The sequence below is a fragment of the Echinops telfairi genome, unplaced genomic scaffold (genome assembly GCF_000313985.2).
Source record: "Echinops telfairi isolate 266 unplaced genomic scaffold, ASM31398v2 ScPeMD7_2291;HRSCAF=2852, whole genome shotgun sequence".
Taxonomy (NCBI): domain Eukaryota; kingdom Metazoa; phylum Chordata; class Mammalia; order Afrosoricida; family Tenrecidae; genus Echinops; species Echinops telfairi.
This window is the reverse complement of record NW_022106189.1, coordinates 48,156,895-48,170,653: the sequence shown is the minus strand read 5'-3', so window position 1 is coordinate 48,170,653 and position 13,759 is coordinate 48,156,895. Positions and strand designations below refer to the sequence as shown.

Sequence of the window (13,759 nt, the reverse complement as noted above, 5' to 3'; positions counted from 1 at the left end):
TAGTCACAGTTTCCTGCCTGCGCTTCGACTCCCAGGAGCAGCAGCAGAAAGAACAACAGCCTGGGAGCCACTGCTGCCTCCTGCCCCTCTCCTCCAGCCCACAGCCCTCAGGAGGAGCTGGGAGCCCTGCCTGTGGCTGGCGCTGAGGTCGCTCTGCGTGGGCGTGTCACCCTGGGCCCTGCCGCCCAGCGGGACACACACACACACACACACACACACACACACACACACACGCACGCACGCACGCGCGCGCTGCAAGCAGACCAAACGGCTTTTGTTCCTGTGGTCTGAGGCCGGGGCTCACCGGCCAGCAGGGAGCCTCAGCCCGACACGGGCTTGGGCTGCTTGGGCTTCCTCACAATATGGCCCCTGGGTCCCGAGAGGGAGGCCAGCCAGTCAGGCCAGGGTGCAGGTGTTTGAAGACCAGTCCTTGGGATTACACGGCCGGACACCTCCCCAGACGCAGGGGAGGGATGGCACAGGAGCCACACCTTTGGTGCTTCTGGCTGGGGCAGGCATCCAGTCTGCCTCCAGGCCAGGCCTGCAGCCCCAGCCCCACAGCCTGAGAAGGGCGCCCCAGGTTGGTGCCCTCTAGAGGGCATTTCTGTGGCAGGCTTGGCGGTCCCAGCTGGGGGAATTCTCAGAATTTGCATGTTCTGGCTCTGCTTCAAGAAGCCCCGATGGTGTGTGGTTGTTTGAGGCTACCAGGGGCTCCTCGGGAGAAAGACGGGGCTTTCTACTCCTGTAAACAGTTCCAGTTTTGCAAACCCCCACGTGGACCGTCTACCCTGTCCTATGGGGTCACTGTGAGTCAGCATCAACTCGATGGCAGTCAGTTTGGTTTGGGCTTCTTTAGGAAATTGCCCCTCCCCCCAGCTGATGTGCGCACAGTGGGACTGCCACTCAGAAAGGGGCCTTCAACTTCCCTGCAGGGCCGTGACCTCCCCTGCCTGGGTCCCTGCCTCTTGGCTGCCCCCACTGGAGATGGAGGGAGGTGGAACATTTAAGCCTGTTCCCCACCTGCCTCTGGGGAGGGGTCTGTGAGTGACAGCTTCCTAAGCAACAGCTCCTGGAAGGGACTCTTCCCCCGCCCAGCCCACCAGGTCCTGCACTACCTCCCCTGAGAGCACAGCCCCAGCAGAGGCTGCCCTGGGCCTCCCAGCATTGCCCACAGACCCTCTTGCTAGCCAACTCACTGACCAGCACCTCAGCCTCACGCAGTGGTGACAGGCACTGTCCAGTATTTCTGCTGCTGGTGGACACCAGACCTCCCACCTCAGGACTCTTGGACTTGAGGTGTCCACCCTGCTGCCCCCAGGCATGCTTAGTGGAGTCAGGAGTCTCTGCTGTCCTTTCTATCCCCAAAGAAACTAACTCGCCAATATCGGTCCTTCCAGAAGGTACCCATAGCCGGGTTACCATGGCAATGCCTATTATTCCCGCTTAACAGGAGATGAATCAGGAGCTAAAAATAGATCCCAAAGTGGATGGATGGGTCAATAGATGGATGGGAGGGTGGGTGGATGGGTAGGTGTGTGGGCGGGTAGATGGATGGATAGATGGGATAGAAGGATGAGTGGTGGGTGGATGGTTGGGTGGGTGGGTGAATGGGTGTGTGGTTGGGTGGATAGGAGTCAGGATGGGTGTGTGGTTGCGTGGATAGGAGGCTGAATGGGTGTGTGGATGGGTGGGTAGGAAGGTAGATGGGTATGTGGGTGAATGGGTCTGGATTCAGGGTCAGGACTCCTCGTTTTACAGGCAAAACAATTCAGGGGAACCCCAATCTGAAACCGCCCCCCATGGAGCTCCTCTCCGAAGTCAGGGGAGGTGTGTGCTGTGGGGAGAGGAGGCAGGGTCCCAGGACAAAGAGGACAAGGTCTGGGGCCCCTCCAGACTGCCCGGGAGCCAGACCAGCACCAGCACCAGCTGTACAGTGTGCTTGTCAACTGATCATACTTACCGTGTGATATTATCAGATGAGATGCAGGTGCCCACTTGTGACACCCTGGCCTGCCGGGCTTCCCTATGAAGCACTCTCACCAGAGGCCTCTCAGAGATGAGGAGTGGGAGGAGGGTCAGAGGCTCCTTGTGGCTTCGGCCCCCACCTCACAGAGGAGCGAGGAGGGAGGAGGAGGGGCCGAGCCCACCACCCAGGGCTTTGGGCCCCCTGGTCTCCCCTGGAGGCTTGCCCTCACCATATAAACTTACTGGTGGCCCTGGGCAGCAAATGGGGTGGGGGCAGCCCTGTCAGAGCCAGGTCTGCCTACCCCTGGTCCTGGCCCTATGAGTGGGGCCTGGAGAAGGCAGACAGCCATCTCCCCTGTGGGAGGCAGCCCTCCGATGCATGGGCACAAAGGGGGCAGGGGACACATCTGCTGCTACCAGGTGTAGACGACACTTTATTCCCCCCCCCCCCCCGAAGTCCCCACAGCAAGGAGCACAGAGCTGGGGAAGGAGCTGGGGGGAGTCTTGGGCTTCCCCACAAACAATTTGTCAGGGACAGGGCCCCCAGAGGCTTCCTGGGCCCTCTCCCTCGCCGGTTGGGGGCAGGTAGGCACAGGGCTCCGAGGTTCCGGCAGGGACTCCTGCCATTCAGCGGGGAGTCGTCCGGATCAGCGGGGGTGCAGCTTTGCTTGCCCCTCAGCCACAGGGCCCCAGTGGGGATCCAGGCCCATAGGATGATGGGGGGAGAGGTGTGAGGCCTGGGCTGAGGGACAGGAGGTCTCTGGGGACCCCTCGGACAGTGGGCACAGAGACTGCAAGGACACACGCTCACTGGCCTTCTGCCCAGGTATCTTCACAGGGCTGAGCCGGGGCCGGGCTCCGGGGAGGAGGTGCTGAGGCACCTTGGGGGCAGCTCCTTGTGGCTGTAGTACTCCACCACCTGCTTGGGCACCTCAGCCAGCACACACTTGGCCAGCGCTGCAGGGGAAGCCTGGGGGCGGGGACAATGTGGCCAAGCTGTGGCCTCCCCCTCCTAGTCAGCCCTCCGCAGTCCTGGTGCTCTGAGACCCTGGTTCCACGCTGGGGCCGCACCCATGAAGGTCAGGTTGTCCATTCAGCAGGCCACCCCCAGGACCCCAGGTTGGGGTCATAGAATGCAAGGCCCGTGGTGGTCACTGTGACACCTGACCCTGTCCCAAATGTCATTGCTGCTCATGGAGCCCTTGCCCCAGCCTCTGGGACGGCCGTTCCTGCTCTCAGGACAGGAGATGGGGTGGCTGAGGCAAGAGGTGACCACTGTGCAGGGGCCTGGACCCACCTATCACATCGTGTGTGTGTGTGTGTGTGTGTGTGTGTGTGTGTATAAGTGTGAGTGCATGAGTATGTCCGAGTGTGTGTGAAACTGTGTGTGTCTGTTAGGATGTGAGTGTGTGAAGTGTGCATGTGTGTGTTACACTGAGTGTGTATTGGTGCTACACTGTGTATATAAGTGTATGTGTGTGTTAGGGTGTATGTGAAGTGTGAAGTTGTGCTTTACACTGTGTGTGAATGTGCATGTGTGGGTGGGTGTAACACTGTGTGTTAGTGTGAGTCTGCATATGCATGTGTTAGTGTGTGTATTAAGGTATGTTTGAAGTATCTGTGTGTTACACTGTGTAAGTGGGAGTATATGAGTGTGTGTTAGTGTGAGTGTATGTGTGTGTTAGGGTGTGTGTGTGTGGAGTGTGCATGTGTGTGTTACACTGTGAGTATGAGTGTGTATTGGTGCTACACTGAGTGTGCATAAGGATGTGTATGTGTGTGTGTACATAGTGTGTGTTAGAGTGGGTGTGTGAAGTATGTTACGCGGTGTGCGTGTAAGTGTGTGTATGTATGAGTGTGAATGTATGTTAGGGTATGAGTGTGTGTGAAGTGCGCATGTGTGTGTTACACTGAATGTGTGTATGGATGTTACACTGAGTGTGTATAGGTGTGTATGCATGTTAGTGTGTGTATGAGTGTGTGCGCGAGCGTGAGGCTGTGAGCCCTCCCCGTTCCCACCAACATGGCCTATGGTGGGTGCCCCCCACTCACGTTCTTAAGCTCGCGGAAGGGCACGAACTGCACGATGTCTCGGAGCGCAGGCTCACCACGCGGGGAGCGGAGGACGCCATCATCGCCGTCCAGTAGCTGCATGTCCGTGAAGTCGGCGTTTCCCACGCCCACGATGATGATGGACATGGGCAGGTGGGAGGCGCGCACGATGGCCTCCCGCGTGTCCGCCATGTCGGTTACCACGCCGTCCGTCAGGATGAGCAGGATATAGTATTGCTGGAAGAGGGGTGCGGGAGAGCAGACTCTATGGGGACCCCCTGGGCGTGGGGAGGGCAGTGGTGGGCTCAGCCTGGGCCCCTCTCAGAATCTGGTGGGTCTGTGGCAGTGCTGGCAGGAGGGGATGTTTAGCTCCCGCACCTGGGATTCCCAGATTCCAGCTCTCAGCACCCAGTGCAGGACAGGGGCGGCTGAGTGCAGGCTGGAGAAGGCCTCTGTAGCCCCTCCCTACTCTGGTCTCACAGGGAGACTGCTTGTCCAGAGCAAGCAGGGTGGGGCAGCAGGCAACATGGCAGGAGGATAGAGGCCGGCTGAGTAGGGGCGAGGCGGCCAAGAGCCTGGATCCAGGGCCAGCGGCCAGCGGGAGAGCCCTGTGCTCTGTGAAGCACTGGCTTTGAAAGCTGAGCTCTGTGGTCAGCCTGTCCTTGCTCCCAGCAGATCAATGCTGAGGAGCAGAGCGGCAGGTAAGCTGGCTGCAGGCAGCTGGGCAGGGAAGAGGGGCAGTGAGGACCCACGTGAGGGGCCAGGGGGAGGCTCTGCTGGAGCTCACAGCACCACCTCTACAGATGTTCTGGACATATGACGGCTTTGTTCCCAGAACACAAAGGCAGGGAGAGGGAGCAGAGGTGCCCGCAGGTCAGGGCGAGCGGGAGCAGAGGTGGTGGGAGGCTGTTTGTGCCAAGGGGGCGAGACCAAGTGTGCAAATCATGAGCAGAAGGCTGCCCGTAGGCGGGCTGGGGGGGGGGTGTGTGCCCTGAGAACCCACGTTCTCCACGTAAATCATCAGAGGGGGGCCATGGGGTGCAGCCCTGGGGCGAGGTGACTGAGTAACTCAGCCCTCCTCACCCCACAGTTACAGCAACCAGCAGGCCTGGGTGTGAGGGAGTGACGTGCCCATAGCTGGCAAGTGGGGCCCTCCCTCTCCTAGCACTCTGCGGGGTCCCCACAGAGTTTGAGGAGGGGCATCCTGGTGTCCCCCACTCCCCACTCACTCTGCTCCAGTCCCACCCTAGGTCCTTTGTGTGTGCTGCCCCTCGGCCTGGGCCCCCAGCTTGGTTGGTTCTCCCTGCCCTGCCCGGCCAACTACCCATCTGGTCCACTGCTCGAGGTGTGCCAACACTTCCCACGTCCCTGGCCTTCTGCTGGCCTGTTTCTCCCCCCCTCCCCCTCCCACCATCTCAGAGGACTGGCCTTTGAGGTCAGGGAACTGGTTTGGTCACTGCCCCACCACCCCACTTCCCATGCCCAGCACCATACCTGGCACCCACCCAGTGGGGGGCTTGATAGAGGGAGAGGAGATAGCAAAGGTGGAGAAGGTGACCCAGATGGACACCCACACAGTCCAGGGCTACAGGGACAGGCTGTCAACCCCCAGCCCACCCAACCCTGCGTGGCCTCTGCCCCCCACCCAGTCCCGGCACCTACGGAGGCCTCCCCACTGGCCTCCTCAGCCGCGGCTGTGCGAGCGACCTTGCTGATGATGGGAGCCACATTGGTGGGGCCATAGAGTTGGACCTTGGGCAGGCAGCTCTGGTAGGACTCCACCACACCTTGGATGCCTGGGGGTGGGGTGGGGTGGCAGGTGAGTACAGGCCCACCTCCCCCGCCCCCCAGCCCCTCCCTCCGAGGTCTCCTACCTTCACACTCATCATCCTCAGGGTTGAAGTTGATGGCAAAGTTGTGGGACACCTGCAGAGCAGGGGGGTCACTGCTGTCCTGTGCAGGCCGGCAGCAGAGCCTGGAGGCCTGCCGTCCCCGCCTGTGGCCTGCATCCTGGACCCTGTCCCCTGTCCCAGTAGCCTTTCTCCAGCTCCCTCCGGGACCCCCAAGCTGTCCGCCCCACCAGGTTCTTCTCATCACCATCCAGAGGCTAGCACCCTATCTTTCCTGGGGAAACCATCCAGCCCCAGCTCTGGGCCCAGCACCCCAGCCTGCCCAGGAACCTGCTAGCGGCCCTGCAGCTGGAGACACGGGTATGGGTGTTTAGGAGTCTCATGTAGCAAGAAGGCCCACAGAGCAGCCAACCCAGAAGAAAGCCAACTGAGGCCCAGGGGAGACAGACAGACAGACGCATGACCCCTGCATCCAGCTGCACCTGAGCTTGTTACTGTGTTCATAGTAGCAATAGACCTCTACCCCTCTCACCACTTTTCTTTGAATAGACCAGCCACCGGTGGTCAGTTATTTAGGACTAGCACCTTTCTGGGCTATCACCTTTGTCCATGTCCCCAAAGACTAGTCCAGCCCAGACACTGTTCATTCCCCCACCCCCACCCCCATCAGTCGGTGTGGCAGCAGCCGGGGTCCCAGGAACCAAGACTCCCTCTGCCAGGTGGGCTCAGGAGCTCCTACCTCGAACTTGGGAGGAATCCGGGCTCCAAACCCCAAAGCAGAAAACCTCTTGTCGCTGGGAGAGAAGGGGCGGAGTCACTCCTGGAGTCGGGTGGGTGGGGAGCAGCTTTTGGGAGGCCCTGGCAGGAACCCAGGAACCAGGGCTGTGTGTACCACCTCCTCTGGCCCCAGGAACCACAATGACCACGTGGCCTGCACCCAGCCCTGCTCCCCACCAGGCACAGAGGGAAATTAAGGCTGGGGCCAGGGAACGAAGGGGGACACTCACCTGTCATAGTCCTGGCAGATCTCGCCCACGGCCACCAGAGCCTGCAGGTACTCATTGGGCTGGTAGGGGTTGATGTAGTGCAGGGAGCAGCTGTTTCGGGGGTCGCCGTTGGAGGCAGTGAAATCAATGGCCACCTGCGAGGCCGGATCCGTGAGCACCGCCCACCTGCCTGGGGCGCCCCCACTGGCCCCTGGCAGGCTGCCTCCCCTACCCTAGTCAGTAGATAAGGGCAGCTGAGGCTGGAGCCCCTCAGCGCAGGTGGTCCCAGACTGCACAGGGGGCAGCAGGGGGAGGTGAGGGTAAGGGAATGCTGCTCAGCTGTGTGGGGCAGCAGGAGAGGGGGAGACTGAACCCTGTGACCCACTTACTCTCTTATTCCAGGTATGCAGGGAGGGGTGGGGGGACCTCAAAGAGCAGACTGGAGTCCTGCTCAGGTGTCCTTGCGAGGCTCTGTGAGGGCCAGTGGAAAGGGGAGCCAGGGCAGGTGGGGGGACTCACGGTGAAATGGATCTGACAGCCCCCCATGATGTAGTCCAGGAAGGAGTAGACCCTGTGGAACTTCCAGACAACGGCGTTGGCAGAGCCCACCCTGGCCCCCCAGGCTGGGGAAACTGAGGCCCAGGGCTGTGCCCCGCCCCAGTCCCACTGAGAGTGGGTGGGCAGCCTGGTGAAGTGGTCACCCTCCCCCTGCCCACACAGGCCTGCAGCACCTTCTCTGTCCCATTCGAACCCTCCCTCCTGTTTGCAAGCCTAGGATCTGCCCCTGCTTGTCTCCATGACTCTGCCCCTCCCCTGCCTCCCAGGGTCTTCTCTTCCCCATCTTGCTCCTCTCCCCCTCCCTGCCCCTCACTTCCTCAGTCCCTACATAGAGGGCAGGATGGGGCCACTGAAGGACCCCACCTCCAGGCCTTACCTTGAGGTGGGACAGGATGACCACCCCTGAGTTCTTGTAGTTGCGCTTCCTCTGTTTGTACTTGGGGTTCAAGCAGTCCCACTGGGCCTGGGGGTGTGGGGGAAGGGCTTCCATCTCTGCTGGGGTCCGTGCAGCCCAGGCCCAGCAGCCAGCACTAGCTCTGCTTATTACCATCAGCAGAGCCTCTTCTCTGGATTACTGTAATAGCAGTAACCGAGGGAGACCGGCAGCCCAGCCCTTCCTAGGCTCCTGTCCCTCCCCCTCCCAGATACCTCATGCTCTGAGGCTCAGGGCAGGGCAGGGAGACAGTGTCCCTCAGGAAGGGAGGGAGGGAAGGAGGGAGGCTCACCTGGCCTTCCCCGAAGGCTTTCTGCATCTCCTGGAAGGTGGTGGCAAACTCGCCAATGAAGTCATGCTTCCCTCGGGAGTCATGATCCCAGACCATGCACTGGAAGGCCATGCTCCCTCAGCCCACCTGCCCCTCTGGGCCCAGGCAGACACCCCACCCCCACATCAAGCCCAGGCCTGCAGCCGGGGGGGCCCTTCCCCCAAAAGACGCAACTCCTCCTGGTGAACCCCAGCTCCAAGGCTGAATGTGTTTGGGGGCGACCAGCCCCCTGCTCCTGTCATGCTCCTCCCTCTACTGCCCAGCCCACCTTCAGGGGCCGAGTCTCCTCGCAGCTGCACAGGGAGTTCAGTGACACTTTGAAGGGCTCCCACGCAGGGCTGAGGCTGTTCTTCACCACCTAGGGGTCCAGGAGGGTGGAACTAGGGACCCCTGGAAGGCCCCTGAGTCCAATGGGGCCCAGGCCGGCCAGCTCAGCAGTGAAGACCAACCACAGCCCCCAATGCCTCCTCCTCTAACCAGGGGCCCAGGGCTGACCTCCACCTCCAGAGCCCCCTTTGGGAATCTCCTTCCTCTGGGAACACCTCCCCAACTCCCGCAGGCTTCCTGGGCCACCTGGAGCCTTCTCTTTAAATAGACTCATCCCAAACTTAGGATAATTTCCCTCAACAGGAAACTCTCACTGGCGAAAACAGCCCGTTTCACCTGCAGGAAGGAGAAGGCAGCCCTAAAAATAATCACAGTGGCAACAAAACAGCGGGCACTCACGTCTGTAAAGGAGATGGAGGATGCCGGGGGAGAGGGGGGTGAGGACCCCCGCAGCGGTGGGGGGGGGGCCCTCCTGCCGCAGGCAGATGGGCGGGGCAAGGACAGGGTGACACTCAGCTATGATGTCATTCTCTGCCCCCAGGAAGCACCCAGGGTCAGAGGGTCCAGGGTCCCAGGGTCCTGCTGGCCGGCCCTCACCTCTGTCCTGTACACCAGCTGCTCGCTCTGGTCACTGTTGAGCCGGTACAGCTCCAGGAAGGGGTCTGACTTGCTGAAGAGGTCCTGCCAGAGCCCAGGGATGTCAAAGGAGGGGAGCATGCTGGAGCTCAGGCTTCTCCCTGAACCCCCCAGAGCCACTGCTTCCCCTGCAAGTGGAACTGCTCACCCTTCCTAGGAAGCCCAGTCAGCAACCCCCATCCCATTGTCTGCCCTGCAGCCCCCACAGCCTGCCCAGGTGTGGACCAGCCTCAACCCTCTGCTCAAACACCCAGCCCTGGGAGACCATTCCTGCCGCCCTGTGCCTGCCAGGCCCCAGCTCAGCAGGACCAGTGACTGTGGCAGTAGCCAGCAAAAGCAGGACCATCGACCACTGTGAGGCAGGGTGGCCCCTCTCATTACTCTAACTGCTTCACTGACACCAAGTCCTCCATTTCTCCAGACACCTTCCAGGATGGCCCAGGAAACTATACTCCAGGCAAGCTGGGAAGTGGGCTCTCCCTGGGCACTCCCAGACCCCTGGTTTGATAGGACAAGTCCACCTTGCTCACCTTGTCGTCCAGCTTCTTGGCCCGGAAGGACAGCTCCACGTAGCCATCATTCCCCGAGATGTCTTCTGCTATCACCTGGGCAGAGGGTGGTACATCTGACCCCACAAGCAGGGACCCTAGCTCAAACCTGTGATGGCCTTGGAACCTCAGTCCCTGCTGTAGCCTGCCAGAGGGCATCTGTGCCCCCTGCCCTATCGCAGGGGGATACTGCAGAGAGAGGTCCCATACGGGGCTGGGGGCTGCAGGGGAGGGGGGGGTGGACAGTCCAGTCCCTGGCCTTACCGTGATGGTGGACTTGCCAGCATTCCTGCCGGACTTGAGAAGCAGAGCTCGGGTCACCTTCTTCTGGGCGACAATCTGGAAGTCAAAAGACAGGCCGGGAAGGGGCTGAGGAGGGTGGGCTCCCTGGGCCTCCAGGTTTCCCTCTCCTCAGGCCCCTCCTCTGAGGCTCCCTGCCCACAGCCCCCATCGTGGGCAGCCCCCAACCTACCTCAGCCATGCCCTTGGCCAGCCCACCTCGAGTCCCCACTGATCACACCCATGGGGAGGTGGGCACAGGGTGGTGGCCAGGAAGCAGCTGGTGGAAGCCCTCCCCTATGTCAGTGAAGCCCCACCCCTACTTGCCAGGCCCCAGTTACAGCCCACCCCTCATGAGGTGAGCTGACCCAGGGCTGTATATCTCTTCCTGAGGACAGGGTAGATGGAATTTGCTTAGTAGCCGGGCTGTTTTCTCATCTGCAAAGTGAGGGCTGCTGGGAGGACCCCAGGGACTTATAACCAAGTTCATGGCACCCCGGAGGGGGGCTCTGGGGGCTGGAGGGGTCAGGGCAAGGCAGGGATCAGAGATGACCTTCACCCTTTGCAGGCAGGGTGGACGTGCCACTTTCCGAGGGTGGGGGCCTTTCATAGTCTTCTTGTCTGTGAATCAGGGGACAGGGTGTGCTGGGACCAGCTCCCCAGCAGCCGCAGGGCTGAGTCACACAGATGTGTGTCCGTCAGAGCAGCCGCTTCTAATGGGATCGTGCCGTGTGATTCACATACATGCACACACACAGGAGACCAGAATGGGGTTGCTGCGTGGGGCTGCTGGCACAGGAGGGCTGCAAGGTCCCAGTGGGTAGCGCTCGGGGGAGGCGAGGTCTTCAGTCTTCTCCACTCGCCATTTTGGGGTCTGCACTGTCCTGCCTGTGAATTGGTCTCAGCGAAGGTGCGCAGGGAGCCCCCTCAGAGCTGGAGAGCTCCAAGGGACGCCTGCAGGCTGATTTGACAGCGCACAGAAGGACACTAATTGGCGGCTTTAGGGAGCTGTAATTACAAGGAGAGTAGGCAGAGGACACCCACGGGCAAAGGGCGGGAAAGCCAGTGTCCGGCCAGCGGAAGCCAGGTCCCTAAGGACGGAGCAGCCACCCTGCAGCTGGGCCCCTTATACAAGGGAGAAAAGCAGCTCACAGATCAAAGGGTGGGGCTTCTGCTCCCCTCTGAAGAAAGATCTCATCTTGGAAGGGGAAGGGTTCTCAAGAGCCCAGAGGCAGGTGGGGTGGGGACCGGGGAGCCACATGGCCGGGGACAGAGGCACAAGGAGGGTGACATTGGCAACAGGCAACATGTCCTTATACTCCTTGAGGGTCGACCTGCATGAACGTGCTGTGTCTGTCTTGAAAACTGCGGTAGGGGTTTTCCCAGACAGAGAACTCCGGAAGTGGGCAGCGCTGGTGGGGTCACAGTGGGGGTTCTCACCATGCCCTCACACACTAGGCCTTCACTAGACTGAAAGCCCTCTCCCCATGGTCCTCATGCCACCTTCCCATCCCAGGAAACCTCCCCCAGGAGGTGCCCACCTGGCCCAAGGTGCACTCGATGCCCCCCAGGAAATCATCCTCCGGGCAGCTGAGTGCCCCGGGCCTGTGGGTGTCATAGACTTCGAAGCGCAGTTTCTGCACCTCCTCAAAGTAGTAGTCGAGTGTGAAAACCCGGGAGAACACAGGGTGCAGGCTGCTCCGAACCACCTCCGTCCTGTCCACCTGCAACCAGTGACTGTGAGCTGCCAACCAGGGGAGGGGGCTTCTGGGCCCAGTGGCCCTCCCTGCTCAGCCTTTGCCCTCCCCTTGATTCTTCATGAGAACCCACTGAGGCATTCCCAAAAGACCCAGCCTTCCTGCTCTGCTCTCCCCCCACAGGGGGCATGGTCACACCAGGACCCCGGGGCCTCTCTCCCTACAGAAAAGACCCTCTCCTCCCTCACCGCCCCCCCCCCCCAGCTATGGCTTCTTGGCATCTTCTGGTTTCTGATCTCCATGTTCCAAATGGGAAATTGAGGCTGAAAGGGTAGGGCCTGGCCAAGAGCATCCTAAGTCAGGGGTGGAACTGGGTCCCATGCCAGGCTCATCTGTGGGACTCCTCTCTTTACCTGGCTGGGAGTGGGGAGGCAGGCGGGGTGGGGCCAATGCCCAGCCACTACAGGCCCTGGGCTCTCAGGAACCACTCTGCATTGGGGGGGTGGGGAGTCCACAGCTCATCTGGGGGTGTTTTTCAAAGACCGTCCCCAGGATTCTGATAAACTTCACCCCAGAGCATCCTCCTCCAAGTCCCCTGGTGTGAGAGGGGGGGGTTTGGGACACAGGGTCTTCCTTTCAAGCGCAAGGTTGATACCTGGTCTGTCCAGGCACTGGTAATCCAGAGACAGCACAAAGTCAGGGTGCATAACCAGCAGGGCAGGGGGGAAAGCAGGCCAGTACCTCCTGCGGCAGGCAGGCCCCACCCCTGCCCATCATATGGGCCAGACCTCCTCCCCTTCTGCCTCAGACCTCTGCCCCACACCAGTCATGCCCACATGAGCTACCCCCCCTCCCTGCCCACAGCCAGGGGTCACACAGGACCACAGCAGAAGGGGGGAGGGGAAAGCGCGCCCTCCTGGGTTCCTGTCCCCAAAAGGAAGTGCTTCATGACACACACACCCCACTGTGTTCCTGGGGCCCCTCCTTTCTCGTGCTTTGGAGAAACAACTGTCATGGCTCAGGACACCCTAACTGTCTCAGGACTACGGGCTCCTCCTCTGTCCCTGGAGCATCCCTGGAGTGGCCTCCAGGAGATGCCAGGGAGTGATGGAGACAGCAAGCAGGACCCTAGGTTCGCAGGACAGAGACTCAGTCTGGAGAGAGGCCAAGGTGCCTGTTTGCCTGTTCCTGGGGCACTGGCTCCTTGCTGTCTCCAACCCAGGTCACATGAATGCAGACAGTCACCCCAGGGAGGGCACCAGGGCGCTGTACCGCCCGCACTGGGTCTCCAGGAGAACAAGAGAGTGAGGAGAGGCAGGAAGTCCTCCAGCTAGGGAGCCCCAAATCTGGGACATTGAGCCCAGTACCTGGAGTCCACGCCCTGACCAGTGAGCACCCCTGGCTCCTCAGATCTCCTGCTCAGGGAGGGGTGAGAGAAGACCATAGGGAAGTGCTCAGTCCCTGTGCCCCCTCAAGCCCCCAGCCCGCCCCTCGCTGCTGCTGGGCGCTTCCCTCTGGCCCCAGAGCCCCGCCAGGGCGGCCCATCACTTGGGGCGCCCCTCCCTCCCCACAGCCCCTCCTGGCGTTGGCCCCAGTCCCATCTCTGCGCCCCACCCACAGCGCCAGCGCTCCTCTCCAGACCTGGGGGGCCACTCCCGGCCCTCGGCCGCCGCTGCCCGGCCACGTCCTCAGTGCCCGCCGTACCTGCACCCACTGGCTCTGCGCCTGCAGGAGCAACACCACGCTGGGGTCGGACTTGGTGAGCGGGTCGCGGTCCAGCAGGTGCCGGCAGCTGAGCCTCAGCTCCACCTTCGAGGCACAGGGCGCCGGCACCACCCCGGGGCCCAAGGCCGCCCTGCGCTCCGAGCGCGCGCTCATGCTGGCCAGCCGGGCGCTGCGCCCACAGGAGCCGCGCTCGGCGCTCAAGGGCCGCTGCCCGCCGGTCCGCGCTGCCGCGCCGGGGAAATGGTGGTCCGGCCAGGCGTGGCCGCGCTGCCAGGCACGCCCGCCGGCGCGGGCACACGTGGCTCCGCGGCCGCTGCGGCGCGGGGACTGGGTGGAGGTGCAGAGGGGGACAGGGGAGGGGGCGGAGCGGGG

The 13,759-nt window shown here is 61.7% G+C and overlaps 1 protein-coding gene across 5 annotated transcripts; it reads right to left on the bottom strand.

The window, feature by feature from the left end:
• Positions 1–2,401: 2,401 nt before the first annotated feature.
• CPNE7 (copine 7) lies at positions 2,402–13,540 on the bottom strand. 5 transcript variants are annotated; one of them, XM_004704731.3, is made up of 15 exons: positions 13,367–13,540; positions 11,507–11,689; positions 9,951–10,025; positions 9,669–9,743; positions 9,100–9,183; positions 8,444–8,533; positions 8,137–8,235; positions 7,788–7,874; positions 7,373–7,432; positions 6,875–7,008; positions 6,607–6,661; positions 5,892–5,943; positions 5,680–5,813; positions 4,018–4,254; positions 2,402–2,935 (listed from the first exon to the last, which is right to left on the bottom strand). In XM_004704731.3, exons 1-15 carry the CDS (start codon positions 13,538–13,540, stop codon positions 2,798–2,800), a joined length of 1,677 nt encoding a protein of 558 aa, XP_004704788.2. In that variant the 3' UTR covers positions 2,402–2,797. The 5 variants fall into 5 exon arrangements, with proteins under 5 accessions (XP_004704788.2, XP_045149810.1, XP_045149807.1 ...); XM_045293875.1 differs by having other exon boundaries at positions 7,788–7,901; positions 8,155–8,235; XM_045293874.1 differs by having other exon boundaries at positions 2,805–2,935; positions 4,074–4,254.
• Between the last annotated feature and the right edge of the window lie 219 nt (positions 13,541–13,759).